We start from the raw sequence: 21,915 nt of genomic DNA on the forward strand, positions 1-21,915 counted from the left end.
TATTGAGCCAATATTTATAATAATTACATGAGAATTAAGCATGTAAATAGTAAATTAATGAACATTAATTTTTTTATAAATATGAGATAAATATAAAGTATAATTTGTTTAAATGAACAATAAACACTTATATTCATGCAAATTTAATGCTCGAACTAAAAATTTTAAGAAATAAAAATAATCTTTTAATCGCTAAAATAATTTAATTTGTATCACAATCAATTTTTTATATACAATTTAAATATACAATTAATTGTTGAATAATTTTAATATAAAATATTTTTATTAATTAACGTTTCAGCCTTGCAGGTGCGATAATAAAATCTAGTAGAATAATTAATTTTTTTTCACCCCATAAGGCAATACGTTTCTTCCCTAGTTTTTATCTCTTTATCTTGCTGGGTTTGTCTCTGTCATTGTGGAGCGTCAAAATCAGACAGTTTCCACATCAAAACCCATAATCATCGCGCTTCTTTCACCACCACCACTCCCCCTCTCTTCTTCTCTCCCTAAATTTCCATTAGCCATTTTCAGTAAAGAAATCAACTCTCATGGAACCAACCCAAAGCTCCCCTTCCTCAAATCTTCACAACAATCACCCTTCAACGTTCTTCTTTGCAAACAACCCACATGAATACCCTCAACTCCATGAAAGAGAACCCATGTTCGAAAAACCCCTAACCCCCAGCGACGTCGGCAAGCTGAACCGCCTTGTTATTCCAAAGCAACATGCGGAGAAGCACTTCCCCTTGGCCCGCCCTGACTCGCTCGACAAAGTCTTGTTGCTGAGTTTCGAGGACGAGTCGGGCAAGTGTTGGCGTTTCCGTTACTCGTATTGGAATAGCAGCCAAAGCTACGTGTTGACCAAAGGATGGAGCAGATACGTCAAAGAGAAACAACTCGATGCTGGTGATGTTATTTTATTCCAACGCCACCGTTTGGATGCCGATAGATTGTTTATAGGGTGGAGGAGGCGCGGTGCGGCAGTGGACGTCGGGAACGCCGTCATGGGAAATATCAGCGGCGGCGGGGGCGATGAACGGTGGTGTGGTAGGGGATTGTATCATGGGGCTAACGTGCCATACCAACATGATTGTCTTCATGCAGGTATATAAAATTGTCACATTGTAAACATTATCTACTTATTAAAAAATATTTTTACTTTAATATAAAACTTTGGAAAAATGTAAAAGAAAATGGGAATTTATTCTCACATTGAACCGCGTGAGAGATACTTCGCTATTACATTGGAATAATGCGAATGCGATTGTGCTACTCGTGTAAGTTGTCGTTTGAAATTGATTTCACGCGCTACATGCTATTTATTATAGAAATTAAGTGTTTTTCAAATGATTTTTGCTTTTGGTTTGATGCTTTGATTTTCATATGAATAAATATATTTTTTAATTGTTTTGTTCAAGTAAAAGTAGTGATGATATAAGAGTAGAGTATTAATATAAAATGGGGTGGGTTCATTGAATATTATTGAGCATCACATGGAAGCATGTGTTTTGAATTTGTGTCACATTTGCAGGAAGCATGGCTCAATATCAAGTCCCAGGTGGGAACCCAAAGAGGTTGTGTGCGGCTGTTTGGGGGTGAACCTAGAGTGCCGACTCGATGACTCGTCCGAGCCATCCACACCCGATAACTCGTCCCTGTCGAGTCAGGGTCCAACCGCCCACCCCTTTTACTCTCAATCATGGTCAGCAATGCATGCATATATGATATATCCTCTTAGTTTTATTATCATTACTTTTTTATTAGAATTAAGTTAGTAATAATTAAGGAGTAAAGATGGGTTTAAATTATTAAAATATTAGGATGTGATGCTGGTTTAATGAGACAGATGAACACATAATTGGTCATTTGAAATGTTGACCACTTGGCACGTGGCCTAATTGCACTACTTTGGTTACTAAATTTGGATTAAGTTGATACGTGGTTTCCTTTAACACCAACCAGTTTTAAATTAAAAATACATAAAATAATTATAATCAGACATCCCAAGTTGTCGAATTCACATTGGAAGGACAGATATGAAGTTCCCAAGCTTTAGGGGCTTTGCGAACGGGAAAACAGCATCTGCTATGATCCAACTCAACCCTTGGCCAGGTCAGCAGTGATAGAATTCAGAGATCAGAGGTCATCTGGCAATACAAAGAAGACAACTGCAGTTCTAACCAAACCATTTCTGACACAGTGTTAGTAATGTTGAAATGTCAAAGCTTGGAAAATTGGTTTAAGTTAGGCACCTAATATTACAATGTCAAAATTATGTGCAAAAATGTCAAAATTAGGTGCAATAATGTTTGAAAATTAAATGGGTAAATTATAAACTTTAGTCACTAAACTTTAGGGTATTTATAATATTAGTCCTTAAGTTTCAACTATAAATATCCTAGCTCATTTAGTTTCAAAATCATCCCAAAGCATTCTAGCTTTCTTCCAATACTAGAGAGATTTTAGAGAGTTTCTTGAGAGTTGTTTTCTCCTTTTTTATCTAGAGAGAATTATCATTGTTTTCTCCTTAGTAGATCGAGAGAGGTTGTAATTCCTATTTTCTCATAGTAAAATTCTTCTACCGTTGCCCGTGGTTTTTACCCTAAATTTTTAGGGGTTTTCCACGTAAATTTTGTGTCTCTTTTATCTTCATTTTTATTTTCTCAAATTATCAGTTGCGATTTTGCTCTATCCGATAGCCGTCTTCCGCAACAATTGGTATCAGAGCTAGATTAGAGTGTGTAATATATGCTTATTGTCTTTGTGGTTGCCACCAAAAGGTGGATCCTCCAACATAAGAAAATAAGAAGTTATTACTCATTCTTTGAAGGTTCCAGAGAACTATTCACGATAGTGAAATAGTGGGAGCTATCCGTAGAAGAAGCTATGCAACGAAATTTGATATTGAAAAATTCAATGGGAGAAATTTCTCATTGTGGAAATTGAAGATGAAGGCCATCCTAAGGAAAGACGGGTGTCTAGCGGCTATCAATGAAAGGCCGGTGGATTTCGCAGATGACATCAAATGGAACGAGATGGAGGGAATGCTATGGCAAACTTTCATCTAGCATTAGCAGATGAAGTATTGTCAAGCATCGAGGAGAAGAAGACAGCTAAGGAGATATGGGATCATCTCACCAAATTGTACGAGGCCACATCGCTGCACAATAAAATTTTCCTTAAGAGGAAATTGTACACTCTCCGTATGTCAGAATCTACTTCAGTGACGGAGCACTTAAATACACTGAACACCTGATTTTCTCAGCTTACATCCTTAAGCTGTAAAATAGGAGAACAAGAACGTGATGAACTTCTACTTCAAAGTCTACCGGATTCGTACGATCAACTCATCATCAACTTGACAAACAGTAATGTCACCAGTCTAGTCTTCGATGACGTTGCAGTTGCTGTTCTACAAGAAGAAAATCGGCGCAAGAACAAGGAAGACAGACAAGTAAATCTGCAACAAGCAAAAGCGTTGACAACGATGAGAGGGAGATCAACAGAACGTGGCCAAAGCAGCAGTCACAAACATGGTAGATCGAAGTCGAGGAGCAAGAAGAATTTAAAGTGCTACAACTGTGGAAAGAAGGGTCACTTGAAGAATGATTGTTGGAGTCTAAATAAAAACTCCAATCCACAAGGCAATACCGCAAACACTTCAGATGATGGAGATGCTCTATGCTGTGAAGCGTCAACCACCGTGGAAGGAAGAAAACGATTTGCAGATATATGGCTCATTGATTCGGGAGCAACATATCACATGACCTCAAGAAGAGAATGGTTCCATCATTATGAACCTGTCTCAGGAGGATCTGTGTATAGTTGCAATGATCATGCCTTAGAGATCGTTGGCGTGGGAACCATCAAATTGAAGATGTATGATCGAACAATTAAAGTTGTTCGAGATGTGCGGCACGTGAAAGGTCTGAAGAAAAATTTATTATCCTACGGATTGTTGGATAATAATGCTAGCAAGATTGAAACACGGAAAGGAATCATGAAAGTGTTCCGTGGAGCGCTTGTGGTGCTGAAAGGCGAAAAGATAGCTGCAAACTTGTACATGCTGAAGGGAGAGACTTTGCTAGAAGCAGAAGCCTCTGTTGCCTCATGTAGTTCAGATTCTACAATGATATGGCATCAGAACTTGGACACATGTCAGAACAAGGAATGAAAGTCCCTGTGGAGCAAAAGCTACTTCCAGGCTTAACAAAGGTATCACTTACTTTGTGTGAGCATTGCATAACAAGTAAGCAACACCGGTTGAAATTCAACAAATCAAATTCTAGAGGCAAAAATGTTCTAGAATTGGTTCACTCTGACGTATGGCAAGCACCAGTTACATCCCTAGGTGGAGCAAAATACTTTGTCTCATTTATTGATGACTACTCCAGGAGATGTTGGGTGTACCCTATCAAGAAGAAGTCAGACGTGTTTTTAACTTTCAAAAACTTCAAGGCGCGGGTGGAACTTGATTCTGGAAATAAGATCAAGTGTTTCCGAACAGATAATGGAGGAGAATACACAAGTGAAGAATTTGATGACTTTTATAGGAAAGAAGGCATCAAAAGACAGTTCACAGTGGCGAACACTCCTCAACAAAATGGAGTGGCAGAGCGGATGAACAGAACCTTGTTAGAAAGAATAAGAGCAATGTTGAGGGATGCAGGCCTAGAAAAAATCATTCTGGGCAGAAGCAGTCAATACCGCCTGTTATTTGGTGAATCGAGCTCCATCAACTGCAATAGAGCTGAAGACACCAATGGAAATGTGGACTACAGCTGATTATTCAAACCTCCATATATTTGGAAGTATAGTGTACGTGATGTACAACTCCCAAGAAATTTCAAAGTTGGATCCAAAATCCAGGAAATGCAAATTCTTGGGGTATGTTGATGGAGTAAAAGGGGTGTCGCTTGTGGGATCCCACTGCATCATTAGTAGAGATGTTATCTTTGTAGAAGATAAACTACAAAGAAAAGAAGACGATGATAGCGCTGAAAAGTCATAGACTACTCATATACATGTGGAAAAAAGAGTTTGAAGAAGGAGATTCTTCTGAAGCAGAACCAGCACATGATGAACAAGAACCAGAGAGTTCTGAAGCTCCAACAACTCGTCAATCAGATCGTGTGAGAAGACGTCCCAATTGGCACTCAGATTATGTTATAGAAGGTAATATTGCATACTGCCTTTTAACAGAGGACGGTGAGCCATCAATATACCAGGAGGCAATAAACAGCTCAGATGCTTCACTGTGGATGATGGCGATACAAGAAGAAATCGAAGCCCTTCATAAAAATAATACATGGGACCTTGTGCCACTACCACAAGGAAGGAAGCCAATTGGTAACAAATGGGTCTTCAAAATCAAGCGAAATGGTGACGATAAAGTTGAGAGGTATCGTGCAAGACTGGTGGTCAAAGGATATGCTCAAAAAAGAAGGTATTGATTTCAATGAAATATTTTCTCCTGTGGTTCGACTAACAACAGTTCGAGTAGTTTTGGCAATGTGTGCTACATTGAACTTACATCTAGAGCAACTAGATGTTAAAACAGCTTTTCTTCATGGAAATCTTGAAGAAGAGATTTATATGCTCCAACCTGAAGGTTTTGAAGAAGAAGAAAAGAAGAACTTGGTTTGCAGGTTGAACAAATCTCTGTACGGTCTAAAGCAAGCGCCGAGGTGTTGGTATAAGAGATTTGATTCCTTCATTATGTGCCTTGGATACAACAGACTTAATGCAGACCCTTGTGCTTATTTCAAGAGGTCTGGTGATAACGATTTTGTTATATTGCTGTTGTATGTGGATGACATGTTGGTTGCAGGACCCAACAAAGATCATATTGAATAATTGAAGGCACAACTGGCTAGGGAATTTGAAATGAAGGACTTGGGATCAGCAAACAAGATTCTAGGGATGCAAATTCACCGAGACAGAAGTAATAGGAAGATTTGGCTTTCACAAAAGAATTACTTGAAGAAAATCTTGTCACGATTTAGCATGCAAGATTGTAAGCCAATTTCTACCCCTCTTCCTATTAACTTCAAATTATCCTCCAGTATGAGTCCTAGCAGTGAAGAAGAAAGGATGGAGATGTCTCGAGTACCGTATGCATCAGCAGTGGGAAGTTTAATGTTCGCTATGATATGCACAAGACCAGACATTGCACAAGCAGTGGGAGTGGTTAGTCGGTACATGGCGAATCCAGGCAAAGAGCATTGGAATATTGTAAAGAGGATCCTAAGATACATCAAAGGGACCTCAAATGTTGCATTATGTTACGGAGGATCAAACTTACTTATAAATGGGTATGTCGATTCTGACTATGCAGGGGATTTGGATAAAAGCAAATCTACTACAGGATATGTGTTCAAAGTTGCTGGTGGAGCTGTAAGTTGGGTTTCAAAATTGCAGTCAGTTGTGGCTACGTCCACAACAGAGGCAGAATATGTAGCAGCTACACAAGCCAGTAAAGAAGCAATTTGGTTGAAGATGCTATTGGAGGAGCTTGGGCACAATCAAGAGTATGTCTCTCTGTTTTGTGACAGTCAAAGCGCCTTGCATCTAGCAAAGAATCCAACATTTCATTCAAGGACAAAGCACATATGAGTTCAGTACCATTTCATTCGTGAAAAGGTTGAAGAAGGGACAGTAGATATGCAGAAGATTCATACCAAAGACAACATAGTAGATTTCATGACGAAGGCGATCAACGCTGATAAATTTACCTGGTGTCGATCCTCTTGTAGCCTGTCAGATACGTAAGCAACATGATGGTACAAGGTAGAAAGAATGGTGTGAAGATATGATTGTTCCAATCAAATCTTCAAGTGGGAGATTGTTGAAATGTCAAAGCTTGGAAAATTGGTTCAAGTTAGGCACCTAATATTGCAATGTCAAAATTAGGTGCAACAATGTCAAAATTAGGTGCAATAATGTTTGAAAATTAAATGGGTAAATTATAAACTTTAGTCACTAAACTTTAGGGTATTTATAAGATTAGTCCTTAAGTTTCAACTATAAATACCCTAGCTCATTTAGCTTCAAAATCATCCCAAAGCATTCTAGCTTTCTTCCAATACTAGAGAGATTTTAGAGAGTTTCTTGAGAGTTTTCTCCTTTTTTATCTAGAGAGAATTATAATTGTTTTCTCCTTGGTAGATCGAGAGAGGTTGTAATTCCTATTTTCTCATAGTGAAATTCTTTTATCGTTGCCCGTGGTTTTTACCCTAAATTTTTAGAGGTTTTCCACATAAATTTTGTGTCTCTTTTATCTTCATTTTTATTTTCTCAAATTATCAGTTGCGATTTTGCTCTATCCGATAGCCGTCTTCTGCAACAAGTAATACTCCTATATTCCACTTCTGAAGTAGACATTGCCACAACACTTTGCTTCTTAGAGCACCATGACACAAGATTGCTTCCAAGATATATACAGTACCCTAACGTTGAACATCTATCCTCAATAGACGCTATCCAATCGTCATCAGCATAACATACTATATTAACAACTTGAGCAGGTCGATAATTCAGATCATAATCAACAGTTCCATACAAATAACGGAGAATGTGCTTCACAACTCTCCAATGAGTTCCACAAGGGTAGTTCATATATTGACTGACCTTGTTGACGACAAAGGTAATGTCGGATCTTGTTAACGTGATATATTGTAAATTCCCAACAATGCTCATATACAAATGTATGTCGTGAAATGATTTACCTTCATCTGCCCCTTAATTTTTGCATTACAACCAAGGAAGTAGGTGTGGGGTTTGAAGTTGCCATATTTTCTTTGGAGAACAATTCAGTGTTATACCTCCTCTGATTTAGCACCAAATCATCCGAACGTTGCTGAATTTTCATTCCCAAAAAGAACTCAATTTGTCTCATGTCTTTTAATGAGAACTCGGAAGTAATAAGTTGAACAACACTATCAACCTCAACCATGTTACTCTCTAATATAATAATGTGATCCACATACACCATCAACAAGAGTTTAGAATCAGTACTATTTCGTTAAAAGAGCGAGAAGTTTCCCTTGGAGTTAATAAATCCTAGCTTGGTTACCAGCACACCAATCAAGTCTTGTAACAAGCCCTTGGAGCTTGTCTCAACTCATAGATGACCTTCATGAGACAACAGGTTAGCTTCCCCCTATTATGACATTGCTGCACAAAATCGAGTGGCTGAGGCATATAAACTTCTTCAGTCAGTTCACGATTGAAAAAGGCATTATTGATATCAATTTGACAAATAGTCTATCCTTGAAGAACAACAGTGGCTAGAACAGATCTGATAATTTAAGCTCGAACCATTGGGCTGAAGGTCTCATGAAAGTCGCAGCCTGCAGTCTGAGAGTAACCCTTGACCACAAGTCTAGCTTTGAATTGTTAATAGCACCATCTGGCTTTCATTTTATTTTGAACAATCATTTGCAGCCTACTGGTCTACTCATAGAAGGCAATGGTTGTAACTCCCACGTATCATTTTGCAACAGCGCCTAATACTCAACCTGAACAGTTTCTCGCCGTGTTAGATGCTGCAAGGCTTCATGAATGCTACAAGGCTCAGACACACCTTCAGTGAGATAGACCTTAGGTTCAAACACACTAGCCTTATTAATTAGGTTCAGTTGGTTCTTATATAAACAATAAAGGATAGAATGAAAGACATGAAAAATATTGTTATAATCTGTTATCTCTTTTATTCTTTATTCTCTTCTTGCCTTCTGCTGTAATTTCTTGGTTTATCAATGAAATTAACTTGAATATTTAAGTTCAAGCTTAAATAATAAATTCAAACCCCATTTTATTTCTTTCAAACCGTTTCAGGCAACTCAACTTCAGACATTTGGTTTGGTATTGCAACTTCTTAATACCTAATTCACTCCATTATATTCACGTGTAATTAAATTTCTGATACTAATCTTCATAAGGAAATATAACTTTGGTAACTAGTTTTGATATTTATGAGTGAAGTGACATTTTTTTTTACAATTATGTACCTAATTTTCTTAATGGTGCAATTAGATTCCTAACTTATTTTTAGTTCACTTAGATACTAAAGTTTTTTTAACGCAATTAATTACTTTTTTTTTAATTGTACGTGTTTAATTTTGATTGATTCGTATTAATAATTTTAATACCATTTAATTAAAAAGAAAATATTTTACAGAGTCAAAAGTTAGACATTAGAATTTAAAGTATGAACGCATGTAGTTTAAAAAAAATATTAAATATATATTTACACACAAAAATGGTTACCTAATTACAAAAAAATAGCTAGGTACCTAATTGCATAATAAAATTTGAATGTCATATTGCGTATAAATATCAAAGTTGGTTACCAAAACTATATTTATCCCTTTTCTTCAATGTAATAAACAAAGTCATTATTTTTCAGACCGATTTTTCCTAAACATGGTTAAAACAGTTTTATATATTTTTAGTGTAAACTACCCTCGTAGAGTAGTTACTAAATTGTTAAAGTACTTTAGCTTGTCTTAATTCATTTTTACTATGGTAATTATTATTAAGAAATATTGATATGACATGTTCAAGTATTTTTCTTCTAGAAATCCTAACGTTCCAAATTCACAATCATCGTCAAACCCAAATTTTTATGAACAAAGTGTTCTCCGATAAATCCCAATAATAGAAAAGATATGTTTGACCAGAAGCTTAGCATAATTTTAGTTTCAAGTTGAATTGATGATTAATAGTGACATATCGAAAGGCTTTAACTTTTGTTATTGATAGACTTTAGTTGAGATTTTAGAAGACTGAAAAGTTTTTCGATGAGTTTGAACTAAGTGAAAAAAAAAAGAAAAGAAGAGTAACTTGATGATTTTTTTACTAGAGAAACCATAGAATAATGACAGAAACGATGACAAAAGGAAGCGAGGATCCAACAAAAATTAAAAGTCAAAACTTTTTGATCCACCATTATTAATCATCAGAGTAACTTGAAATTGAAATGTGTTAATCTTCAGATCAAACGAAGCCCTCCCACCATTAGTAGGGATTAATCGTCAATCGTTTCGTTCCCCAATAACTCAACTTCTATAACAACCACTAATATAAGAAATTAGAATTTTTGGGAAAGAAGACTCTATGTCAATATTTTCTAAAGAAAACTAATGATAATAAAAATGATGAAAGCAAATTAAAATTTTAATGATTATAATATAGGTTTTAAAAGTTAGATGACAAAAATGAAAGCACTCTAAATTGAGTGACTACCTGTGTAGTTTACCCTGTTTATGTATACATGGCTTCATTAATTAGCTATAATCAGCAAAGCACATCCCACAAACTCCGCCAACTCTTTTTACTTTTCCCCTCAAAAGACTCTTTTACTTTGATTATTTTTCTTCCTCTTCTTATGGATCAATTCACCACCCAAACAATCCACCAACTTCCGTCTGATTCCGCCATCATCAAGAGAGAAATTTGCTGCACTATCTGTTTCGTCTTCATCTTGATCTCTTCCATAGTTGCTGTGAACCTCGGGAGCTCTTCAAAGTCACTCCCGTTGTTCCGTTTCGACCATTTCTTCCTTCGGAAACCAGCCATATTCCATCATAGACCACCCTTGAGACCTTGTGATTATTCCTACAGCCAATGGATTCCGATCGACCACAACTATCCGGTCCAGTTGTACGACGAAAACTGCCCCTTCCTCGGTCCCGGCTTCCGGTGTCGTAGGAACGGGAGAAAAAACTTCGACTTTCTGAAATGGAGATGGCAACCCCATGACTGTTATGCTCCCAGGTACGAAAGTTTAATCATTTTCACTGTGAATGGTAGGGTTGTTTAATTTGTTTCAACCACAGATTCAATGCCACCGATTTCTTGTAACGGAGTCGAAACGGCGGATCGTGTTTGCAGGTGATTCCGTGGGAAGAAATCAATGGGAGTCACTGCTTTGCATGTTGACTCTGGCTGTTTCAAACAAATCTGCAATCTTCGAACAAAACGGAAGCCCCATAACGAAACACAAAGGCTTTCTTTCAATGAAGTTCCAGGATTACAACCTCACCGTCGAATACTACGGAACACCTTTCATAGCGGTGCTCGGTCGCTGACCTATAAATGCTCCGGCACAAGTCAAGGTAATCGTTAACGTAGACCAGTTGCATTCGCGTTCCAAGCAATGGAAAGGAGCCGATGTCATTGTCTTCAATACAGGCCACTGGTGGAACAAAGAGAAAATTGCTAAGATGTATGGCTTCTTCGTAGTCTCTAACGTCTGTCCATGGAAGAATATCATAACTAGTCCCTTAAATTCAAATGATACAATTTTGTGTTTCTGCAGGGGCTGTTATTTTCAGGAAGGCGGGACAGTGAATATGAAAATGGATGCCATGGAAGCTTTTACAAGGTTTCTTAAAACATTGATGTCATGGATAAGAAACAACTTGAACCCACAACGAAGCCATGTTTTTATCCGAACCCATTCACCGGTTCATTTCATGTAATTACGAGGCAATATATGTAAAGTGTTATTCGCAAAAAAAGTCAATATTTCATTTTTGTAGGAATGGCACGTGAGATGATGGGGGAGTATGTGATGCAGAAACAGAACCAGAAAAGGACCAGAAGAAGCTTAAACATGAATCCTGGAATAATCAATATATTTGTAATATGACCAAAGAAATGAACAAAGGAAACTGGAAGGTCGGATTAAACATTACGTATCTGGCGGGGTTCAGGAAAGATGGTCACCCTTCCAAGTACCGTGAGCCGGGAACCTCTCCGGTTGCACCCCAAGATTGCAGCCATTGGTGCCTGCCTGGTGCACCAGACACATGGAACCAGCTTCTTTATGCTCAGTTACTTTCAATGGAGTTTAGAACCAAATGATCCCAGAACTGGGGGGGGGGGGGGGAAAGAACAAAGTTTACAAATTATTTACAACCCAGGCCAAGTGATCCCCTAAATTACGGGAAATGATTCAAATGAAAAAGAGACAGGTTTCTTTTCTTGAGGAAATTAATGGATTTTGTATCTGAGAAATATAATTTAAGTGCAAATATTAGAAATCTAAATTTTGTGCTATTTTTTATCGATTATAAAAAAAATTAACATCAAAACTAAAAAACTAAGATATAATATGAAATGATACAACAAACATGATACAAATATAAAAATACCTCGAGATTATTAATTTAACTCAAAATATCATAAATTTAATAAATAAATAAATAAATAATACACAAAGACAACTTGAAAATCACTTTAAACAAATACTATAAATAATTACCATAGAGATTCTTATTTGTTGGAGTAACTAGGGGTGTAAACAAATACTTTATATATAAGCTTTGTCTCGACTCAAAAACTCAACTCGCGAGCTTAAAATTTTCAAACTCAACTCGAAAGAAAATATTAAAGCTCAACTCGAACTCAAAAAGACTCGAACTCAAAAATAAATTCAAAAGATCAATTGAACTCAAAAATAAATTCAAGAGATCAATTAAAACTTAAGTCTCAAACTCAATTAAAGTTCGACTCAAAAAAATTTCAAGAGTTCAATTAAAGCTCGAAATTCAAACTCAATTAAAACTCAATTTAAGTTCAATTGAAGCTCGATTCAAACTCAATTGAAACTGGAGAATTTAAACTCGATTCAAGCTCGAGGATTGTTTTAAACTTGCGTATCCCTTGCCTATTATAATAGACTCAAAGATTCTCTCTCTATTCCCTACCGATGTGGGATTGTTTCCAATTCACAAGTCTACAACTTTCTCCTCACCTTCTTCCCCTGTTTTTTTCACGTCAAAAAGCCTTCTGTTTCACACATTTTCCCACCACCCAAACACTCCTAGAGCCAAGAAAACATAGTAGCGTACAACAGGTTGAGAATGGTGGTTCTAATCTTTCAATCCAGACGGTGAAGATTTGGGGGGTGGAGAAAACATCTACAGTTCAACAGCTTCTGACTTTACCGCCGTTCAACAGCAACGTCAATGCCCTGTCTTGGGTTGCTCTCGACCGACAAAGAAATCACGGTCTTCTTGCAGTTGGAATGGAAACTGGACTCCTTGAAATTTGGAGCCTTCATGTCGAAAGAGGCGATGACAGCATTTCAACGCCAAGTGTGACCGCTGCTCCGATCATCCAGCTCGATCCTTTCATGCGCCATGTTTCTGCAGTTAACCGTTTGGCGTGGAAGAACCATGAGAAGAATGAAAATTGTAGAAGCCTCCAGCTTGCTTCTTGCGGAGCTGATAATTGTGTGAGGGTGTATTCAGGCCTGTCGGCATCACCGTGTGGGCTGTTACCTTCTGTACTATCAAACGTACAATTTCACGGATTATTATTTTGATGGTTTCCATGGGTTACGGTGTCTTGAGGCCGACCCTCGGTGGGCTTACTTCGAATGTAATCATGGTTGGAGTAACCTTCTTTCTGGCATCCGAAGTTCTTGAACTGGTGGAAAATGCCGGTGCAGTGAGTGATCTTTCGGGAAAGGCGATACTGTTTTTGGTTCTTCCCGTCGCAATCTTAGATGCCTTCTTCATTCTTTGGATATTTACTTCTCTCTCTGCAACTTTAAATAAACTTCAGGTATGTTTTCTTCTTCAACTTTTTCAAATAATTGCAGTATTCATACATGCATTCGATTATTGAGTTTATCTCATCTTTTGAAATTCTATAATGAAAGTTTAGCAATGGTATATTGGTGCAACAGGCTAGAAGGATGATGGTAAAACTGGAAATATACAGGAAAGTTCACAAATGCACTGGTAGTAGCCGTTATCGTATCAGTGGGTTGGACGTGTTACGAGGTAGTCGAATCCATTATTTTCGATGCTATCTTTCAGCTGCTTTCGAATAAAGCATTATGCAATCTTGATCTTTAGAATAGGAAGTATGAGACAGAGTAATGTGAAATACTGAAATAGTAATAATATTTAGTGTCAAACTAGAAAAAATAAAATAATAATATTTTGTATTTTTATCAATTTTAATATATATATATATATATATTATATCTTATACTCATTTCACTAATAACATTTAGTGACTTCTCAAATGGTTACATGATAATGTAAGCTCATTGTCACCTTCATTTCAAAAAAAAAATCTTTCAATCCAGACAACTTTATTTTAACTACTTATTTCTTATTGATCATAGCTTTTATCTTTCAATCGGTATATTTATTTTACATGTTGATATGTTTATGTATAAGTATGCGATTGATTTATTTAGGAGTCACATAATATCATTTTGCATAATTTGTATGTTACCTTCATGTGCATAATTTAACCCCTGTCACATAATCGGATTTAGGGTTTATGTTTTAGGATTTAGGTTTTATGGTTTAAAGTTTAGATATTAATCGACTTGGTACCGATTTATGAGATAAGTATGATTTAGGGTTTATGATTTAGAGTTTAAGGTTTATGGTTTAAGATTTATTGTTTATGGTTTATGGTTTAGGGCTCATTACAAAGACATTAATTAAATTTTGAGGGTAGTTGTATTATAGAATTTTTAATATATTTTTACAATTTTATAATTATCAATAGTGTATTTTTATTATATTTTTAATAATGTAATTTAAAAAAAAATCTAAAATTATAATATAACATTTTTTTGAGCTGATCACGAGCTTTTCGAGTCGAATATCGAGTAGCTCTTTTCGGCTCGTTAAGAACTCGAGTCGAGTTCATTCGATCCGAGAATTTATATCGATCCTTGACCGAGTCAATCTCGAGTAGCTCGCGATCTGTCTCGTCTCATTTACAGCCCTAGGAGTAACTACGAACATTTGGAATTTTGTGTGGAACTATTCAAAAGACTGGTGTAGTAGAATGAAAGCCCATTTTAAACTATCCAGATCAAAGCCCAAGGAATCCTTTAAAATCGCTTTCCTTCTCCTCTCCTTTTCCTCTTAAACTGAAATGTAAAAGGAATAAAGAAAGGGAAAAAAAACCCTTGTTTTTCCCTTTGAAAGATGTGGGCAAGTTCAGAGGGAGGTGCACCAGAGGTTACTCTAGAAACCTCAATGGGTGCTTTCACTGTTGAGGTAAAACTCTACTCTTTTTACTGAGCTTTCTATTGGGTTTATAATCATTAGCTTAACCCTTTTATTTTCCTGGGATTTTCAGCTTTATCACAAGCATGCACCCAGAACTTGTAGGAACTTCATTGAACTTTCCAGGAAAGGTTATTATGACAATGTCAAATTCCATAGAATTATCAAGGTTCCGTTCTTCTTCTTCTTCTTCTTTTTAATTGGTGTTATAAACTTTTTTTAACCTGTGTTTTGTTGTTATGATGTAGGATTTTATTGTTCAGGGTGGGGATCCCACTGGAACTGGAAAAGGTGGAGAATCTATTTATGGGTATGATTTTTACCCTCCTCTTTTCCTAGTTTAAATTGGAGACTGCCCATGGATTTTTTTCCTTATTTGTCTAATGTGACTTAGTCTTCTGGCTTTTTCTTTTGGATAATCAAGCCTGGAATTTACATTTTTATTGTTTTATTAATGTGGCTTAATATTGTGTTGGCATCTGTTTCTCCAATTGTTGGCAGTTTAAGAGAAAGTGATTTGTAAGTGTGATTTTAATTACTGGTTTGTGTTTTTGTTGTTGATTTCAGTCCTGTATTTGATGATGAGATAAAATCTGAGTTAAAGCATACCGGAGCTGGTATTTTATCCATGGCTAACGCCGGTCCGAATACAAACGGAAGCCAGTTCTTCATTACTTTGTCACCAGCACCGTCTTTAGATGGTAAGGATGTTAATTGGTTACAGTAAGAACTATGTTATTCTTCATAGTTACATATTTGGTCGACCTCTGGAGGGAATTCTTGAAATTGGTAGATTTACCAAGACCTAGCACTATTTCTTTTTAAGGTCGAGATCCCTTTTGTTATCCACTCTTTGACATTATGATTTCCTATCTGAAATGCCATCACCAACTTCTATGTTATGGTTTTTCCTGTGGCTTGATAACTTTGTTTAGAGATCAAATGACTGTTTGAACTTTATATGTTCTCTTACTGTGAAAGCTAAAAGCTATTCAAGTTCAAGTCGATGATCACTATTACTGTATAATTTATCAGTTATGTCCGTCCATCATATGCAGAACAGAGTTTCAAATTGATTTAGATGTTATTTACATAATGGTTAGACTTCTATGAAAAAATCTCCACAAACTGTGTTGGAGTGGTGTATCGAGACCAGTTAATCCATATTTGGGGCATAATATCATCATAACTAATTTTGAAGCTATTATCGTGCTTATCGTTTATGATGGTAACTGTTTAGAGCTTGTTGAGAAAAAGCAAAGGCAGTAGAAGTTGTTAGTTCATGGTTTTAGGGGTTTCCCAATTTCTTTGATTTGCTTCAGATCAATAAATCATTTAACTATCTCTTTGATCTTGAAGGCCAACCAGTTACATAAAACGACATAATGAAAACAATTTGCATGCCTTTCTGCGTCCTTCCTTTTTGTAAATAGGTTGTTGCACATAAATCTGTGAGTATTTTTTTTTATGAGAACTATGAGCTCGATTCTCTCCCATGTGCTGTGTTTGTGGTATTTGCACGATGTAATATCATGTATTTTTTTTCCTCCTTTAGCTAATGAGATATCATGGAGTCTCACACTTTTGAGCACAGGTAAACACACAATATTTGGAAGAGTATGTAGGGGAATGGAAATTATCAAGAGGCTCGGTAGTGTCCAAACTGACAACAATGACAGGTTAATTCCTGCCTTGTAATAACTTTTTCACTTCTATTTATGGCCTGGTCTAAAACAATGGAATTTCATTTATCGAGTTCTTATTATATCAGTTGGATCACAGTTCAACACTCGACCAATTACTAAATGTTATGATCATGGGTTTTGCTCTTAAGAACTTGAGCTTTTAGACTAATTCATCTTTTGCTTTTTTCCTTTGTTGATTTCAGGCCTATTCATGATGTGAAGATATTACGGACTTCAGTCAAAGACTAGCACCCGAGGTAGAAAACTGCAATTTATAATGCTAACGAATGCCCCCATCGTTTCCCAGAATATTTTGGAACTGGATCATCCTTGATAATTTTATGTTCAACTGAAGTGACTGAAGAAGGAACAAATGGCATTTCTTTGTAGTACTCATTACATTCATATGTACTATGCGGATTAGATGGGCACCTCAGCCTTTGAACTTGGTAAATTATTAAATATGATTGGTTTGATCGGTTATTGATGGATCTGTTGAGTCGATTTTCAACCTTATTTTAATCAAAACGACAGGTGTTAATTTGACATTCCAGGGCTGCTGAATCATAAAAAAGCCTAAGATTCATGTTGGTTTTATTTCACCAATTTTTTAAAAGTTTTTTAGGATGACGCTATTACATGATACTAAAATAATAACGGCACCTAAGCCATGCGTAATGCTAAAACAAAACTAAAGCTGTCCTCATAATGTACAAAATCAGGTCTAAATTTCTATAGTTTCTTTAGTTCATGGGGAAGAAATTTGACAGCAATTCGGGTATTGATTCCAGTAGCCCATAGCATCATCCCATCCCTATCTGATATTATTCAAACCCTATCTTTACCAGTCTGCTGGCATTCTCTCCCGAAAAAATTGGAATATAATCAATGGTAATATCGAGTCTCGGCCTATAGATACCCACCAGCCTCAGGTTGTGGATATGCTAGATATTTGTAACTTCTAAGAGGGTTGTCCCCCCAGATCGATAACCACTTCGAATCAAACTTTAAGGAAACTGTGGAAGAGCCATATATGCACTGAAAAATAAGATGTCAGCGCAGCTTAGCTGTTGTCTTCTAAAGTTGTGGGATTCAGCATAGCCAATGGAGACTGATTAAATCCATTGGACTCTTTTGATCCTTGAGAGTCGTCTTTTGAGATAGTTCCCTTTCAGGTTCGGTTGTTTCAATAGTTGGCTCTTCCGGAATGCCCTCTTCTTTTAGCATTTCCATATGCCGTAAAGATGGGGCATCGCCCTTACAGTATCGGTGCCACATGCTCTGGTATGCTACCTCCAAACCACTGATGGTGACTTGGACATAAGGTCTCGAAGAATCACTCAGGTTCTGGAGAGCAGTGATGTCCGAGGCCAGTTGTAGTGCCAACTGGACATATTCATCTTCATTTTTTGACAATCAGATGCCCTAACCCTGAATTGCAGGTACCCATATTACTACATTAGAGTGAAACCTGAAGAAAAATAATGAAATGGCCAAGAGAAGTTATCAAAAGCCGAACAAAAGCAGCTAAGCAATAGATATTAATTAGTGAAGCCCCTTACACATGACACCAACATTATGAGCATGCACCGAACCAGCCATGGTTACACATGACACCCCCATGTATAACGATTCACATGTCGTCGTCGTTCCAGCATATGGAAAAGTGTCCAAGCTATGCAAGACGAGTAAAAGAAAAAACGTCTAAAACAGATGTTAACCAAAACCATTTGGGCCAACAGATGACTGAACCAAAAAGGCGGGTCAGACACCACTCAATAAATACTTTTTTGTAACACAAATAATGCAGTTAAATTTACCTAATGTCCATAAGAGAATAAGCTTGCATGTGGTCATGATTAAGAAGAATTAGAGGGAGAAAATCAACACGAAGAGATTCTAAACCCTGCTCCTCTAGCGTTGCAAGAAATTTCTGCCAACACTGTCACAACAAAACGGCTTGCATTTCACCGAAAGACGGGAATTTGGAACGGCACATAATATCCTTGCCCAAACTCGCAGTACCTTGGGTGTAATCTAGAAAAGGTATCAATAAGAGGTTAATGATGAATGTCATAAACTACTAGAAACATGAGGTTTAAGCTACAGTTACGAAATGGTACCTTTGCCAGATTATTAAAGCTACCGAATGTAATGAAGCCATTGGAAAGAGCAGGAGTTGGTGAAACAGGTCCAGCCTCTGAGGAAGGAGTTTAACAAAAGAAAAATTCTGGAAAAGCATTCTGGAAGTCGGACTAACTCCTCGACATGCCTGCCATTTGGTAAGGACTATACTCCAAATAGAAAACATATTGCATATCTCATCTAACACAAACCGAAAAAAATGGAGTCAACTAAAGTAAAAAACAGGACTTATCTGCTTTGTACCAGGAGGATCTGCACGTGAATCAGTTATTCGGTAATCAATGGTAGGCAAACCACAATCCAAGTCACCTACAAAAAAAAAAACATTGCCGAAATCAGAAACATGAGAGAAAATGCTTAGTATACCATATCAAGCACCGACCAAAAAGCAAAATCATCATGCATAAACCCAGAACCTCCACTGAAAATATTTCACCTATTATGGAGGTTCTTTTAATTCCATTGATGACAGAATTTAAACTGGAAACAGTTAAAAGAAAACAAAAATATGGTACCTTAAGCATACCTGAACAGGTGCCGGTCGACATGCCATTGTTCCCAATTTGTTGTTCGCTGTATGACCAGTATGCTCAACCAAAATGTCAATTTTATCGTCTCTAACCATGCTTGCAACCTTTTTTTCATCAATACCATATATATCCCTCCACACCCCACCCATTCTAATGACTTTTTCCCTAAATCTATTAGTTTCTGCATCAGCCTGCAAAACAACAAAGAAATGAGTCCAGAAGGGAAAACATAGTCCATCGAAAATTCTCATAAATATATCCAAAGCATCACCTTCACCACCGCTGAATAAACAACCACTTGGTATTTTCCCATAGTCATGATAAATAAGATGGGTTTCAATGAAATAAGACACAGAATGAATAAAATAATCTGGAGAAACATATCCAATCACGAGGGGTCGATCTGGATCTTTTGGGTTGTCCCATGATTCATATTGTGGATATGATCTCATAAATCGTCTTCCCCAGTCCCTGCTTTTAAAATCAAATTTAGAAAGCCTCGACGAATGTAAAGATGATCAAACAGGTCAAAATAAAACACTTCCGGGAGGAAAACTAAAAAGAGATTTATCTAAATCATTTTTTTAACATCTGCTTAGATTATATATAGCAGGGCATCGAAGATATCATCACTAAATATCCTAATCTCAATGTAGCTACTGCCTTCATCAATCATCATCCATTTCTTTCTAAAACTAAAACCAAGAATTAGAAACAATGTTGGTGTTGTCGCTCATAAAGTACGTATTTCTATGTTGCATGGAGTTCAGACAAAAAGGAATCAATAGTAAGCAAAAGTGCATTTGTGAAATAAACAGTTACGACAAAAGCAATAGCTCAAATCAATATGACGTCACAACCAATGGAATATTGTTCACAATTTAACAGCACAATGAAATTAGTTCATACATAAAAGGCATAAGTAAATCAGATTTAAAATAACTATCATGATCCAAATATCCAATTACAGCAAGAAGAATATTTGTACCGATGCAGCAAATAGAAAGGCATGTAAGTAGTTCATATGACCATTCTTAAATACTCCCAGGAAGTCCACAAATATTGACAATGAATTCAAGCCATGGTGATAAGTGTTTGTTAAACCTGTGGGCCTCAAAAAGTTTATCATCATCTCCTTCATTTGTGTAGTTCATTGCCAGCAGTCGGTTCTGCAAAGAATGTGAAATATGATCCATACAGAAGGGACCAATAAAAAAAATGATAGCCACAACACCAGCATGATTTTTTTTCTTGACGATTTTGTTTTTAACTGAATGTAATTTGCCTCATAGAAAAAAATTACGACTTGAACTATATAAGATCCATGAAATGGTACCTGTCCTGCATTACGAGAATCAGGATCTATGTTAAGGTATTGTTCATACGCTGTAACAGCCATGGATATATTGCCGGCATCTCTGTAAAGAACCCCTGGAAAATGTAACAAAGTGATGGCATGTACATGGTGTCCCAGAAATGTTTAAAGGTTTTGGAGCAACATAACTAAGAAGCAAGAGAAAAACCTAAATTGTTAAAAGCTTCTGCATATGTAGGATTGGCAATGATAGCTTTCTCGATCATGCTCGCAGGAGCATCCATTTTACCATGACAATAGCAAGCTCGTAGTCAATCACTGTTTGAGACATAGTCTAACAGTTAGATACATAATTCCACTTCCAACCTGAACTGTGTAGACAACACCAAGGTTGTTCAAGGACTGAGAAGTTTGGTTTGATTGACAAAGCCAACTGCAAGATACTATTAATATGAAGATCAAGGAATGCAATGGAGAATGAAGGCTTAAAATGCTAAACAAGAGTCGAATATCGCCTGATAACATTCCACAGCTTTATCAAGGTTGTCTCTATCTTTGTATATTACTCCTAAGTTGTTGCATGCCTCTGCGCAGTGGAGGTTGAAGTGGAAAGCAAGTTCATAGAACAAAACTGCCTAGCAAACAAAAATCAATAATTAAATTGTTATCTCACGCAAACAACAAAAAAACAACCTACAAAGCATGTATAAGAAAAACTAGTACCATCAATGACAAATAGAAATCCAGTTCCACAAAGAAAATCATGCATTCCAAGAAAATACAGCTCAAGTAATTACTTACCATATCAAATTTCATCATTTCACCATAAGCAACCCCAAGATTATACATAGCATCCGCATACTGCCAATTATAATACAAAACCTTCTTGTAACATGCTACACCTTGGTTAATGTCCCTCTCCAAGTTAACCTGAAGAGACATATCACTGAATGCAAAATCAGGGATAGAAAAATTCAGAAATCAAATATTAAAAAGAAAGTACAATGGAACTGACTTCCACAAACAAGTCAATAAGGGTTGCCAAAGACGCAAGAAAGCATTTTGATCTGATGAAAGTGTTGGTCAAAGAATGAACAGAGTATATAAAAGATTCTGCAAATAATTATAAGAACCGATGCTATTGTGTCACAAGCAGAAGTATGTGTTTGCCAATAATAGATTCA

At 36.6% G+C, this 21,915-nt stretch overlaps 2 protein-coding genes and 2 pseudogenes across 2 annotated transcripts; 3 read left to right on the plus strand and 1 right to left on the minus strand.

Annotated features, from left to right (window-relative positions):
- The first annotated feature begins 551 nt into the window (after nt 1–551).
- Nucleotides 552–1,602, plus strand: LOC120192851 (B3 domain-containing protein At2g36080-like). The gene is made up of 2 exons (XM_039195557.1): nt 552–1,107; nt 1,535–1,602. Exons 1-2 carry the CDS (start codon nt 552–554, stop codon nt 1,600–1,602), a joined length of 624 nt encoding a protein of 207 aa, XP_039051488.1.
- An 8,791-nt stretch (nt 1,603–10,393) lies between these two features.
- Nucleotides 10,394–11,882, plus strand: LOC120192824 (annotated as a pseudogene).
- Nucleotides 11,883–14,929: 3,047 nt separating this feature from the next.
- On the plus strand, nt 14,930–17,179 carry LOC120192825 (peptidyl-prolyl cis-trans isomerase CYP18-2). The gene is made up of 6 exons (XM_039195539.1): nt 14,930–15,047; nt 15,130–15,225; nt 15,305–15,366; nt 15,624–15,757; nt 16,651–16,735; nt 16,945–17,179. The coding sequence occupies exons 1-6, from the start codon at nt 14,976–14,978 to the stop codon at nt 16,988–16,990; spliced, it is 495 nt and encodes a 164-aa protein (XP_039051470.1). The 5' UTR covers nt 14,930–14,975; the 3' UTR covers nt 16,991–17,179.
- A 245-nt stretch (nt 17,180–17,424) lies between these two features.
- Nucleotides 17,425–21,703, minus strand: LOC120192852 (annotated as a pseudogene).
- Between the last annotated feature and the right edge of the window lie 212 nt (nt 21,704–21,915).

The sequence above is a fragment of the Hibiscus syriacus genome, unplaced genomic scaffold, assembly GCF_006381635.1.
Source record: "Hibiscus syriacus cultivar Baekdansim isolate YM2019G1 unplaced genomic scaffold, ASM638163v2 tig00116982_pilon, whole genome shotgun sequence".
NCBI lineage: Eukaryota > Viridiplantae > Streptophyta > Magnoliopsida > Malvales > Malvaceae > Hibiscus > Hibiscus syriacus.

Excerpts from the sequence above, each read along its gene's own strand:
- LOC120192851 (XM_039195557.1), top strand. The coding sequence starts at position 552 with ATGGAACCAACCCAAAGCTCCCCTTCCTCAAATCTTCACAACAATCAC. Across the intron at positions 1,108-1,534 it reads ACATGATTGTCTTCATGCAG|GAAGCATGGCTCAATATCAA; the intron begins GTATATAAAATT and ends TCACATTTGCAG.
- LOC120192825 (XM_039195539.1), top strand. The coding sequence starts at position 14,976 with ATGTGGGCAAGTTCAGAGGGAGGTGCACCAGAGGTTACTCTAGAAACC. Across the intron at positions 15,226-15,304 it reads AATTCCATAGAATTATCAAG|GATTTTATTGTTCAGGGTGG; the intron begins GTTCCGTTCTTC and ends GTTATGATGTAG. Across the intron at positions 16,736-16,944 it reads CAAACTGACAACAATGACAG|GCCTATTCATGATGTGAAGA; the intron begins GTTAATTCCTGC and ends TGTTGATTTCAG.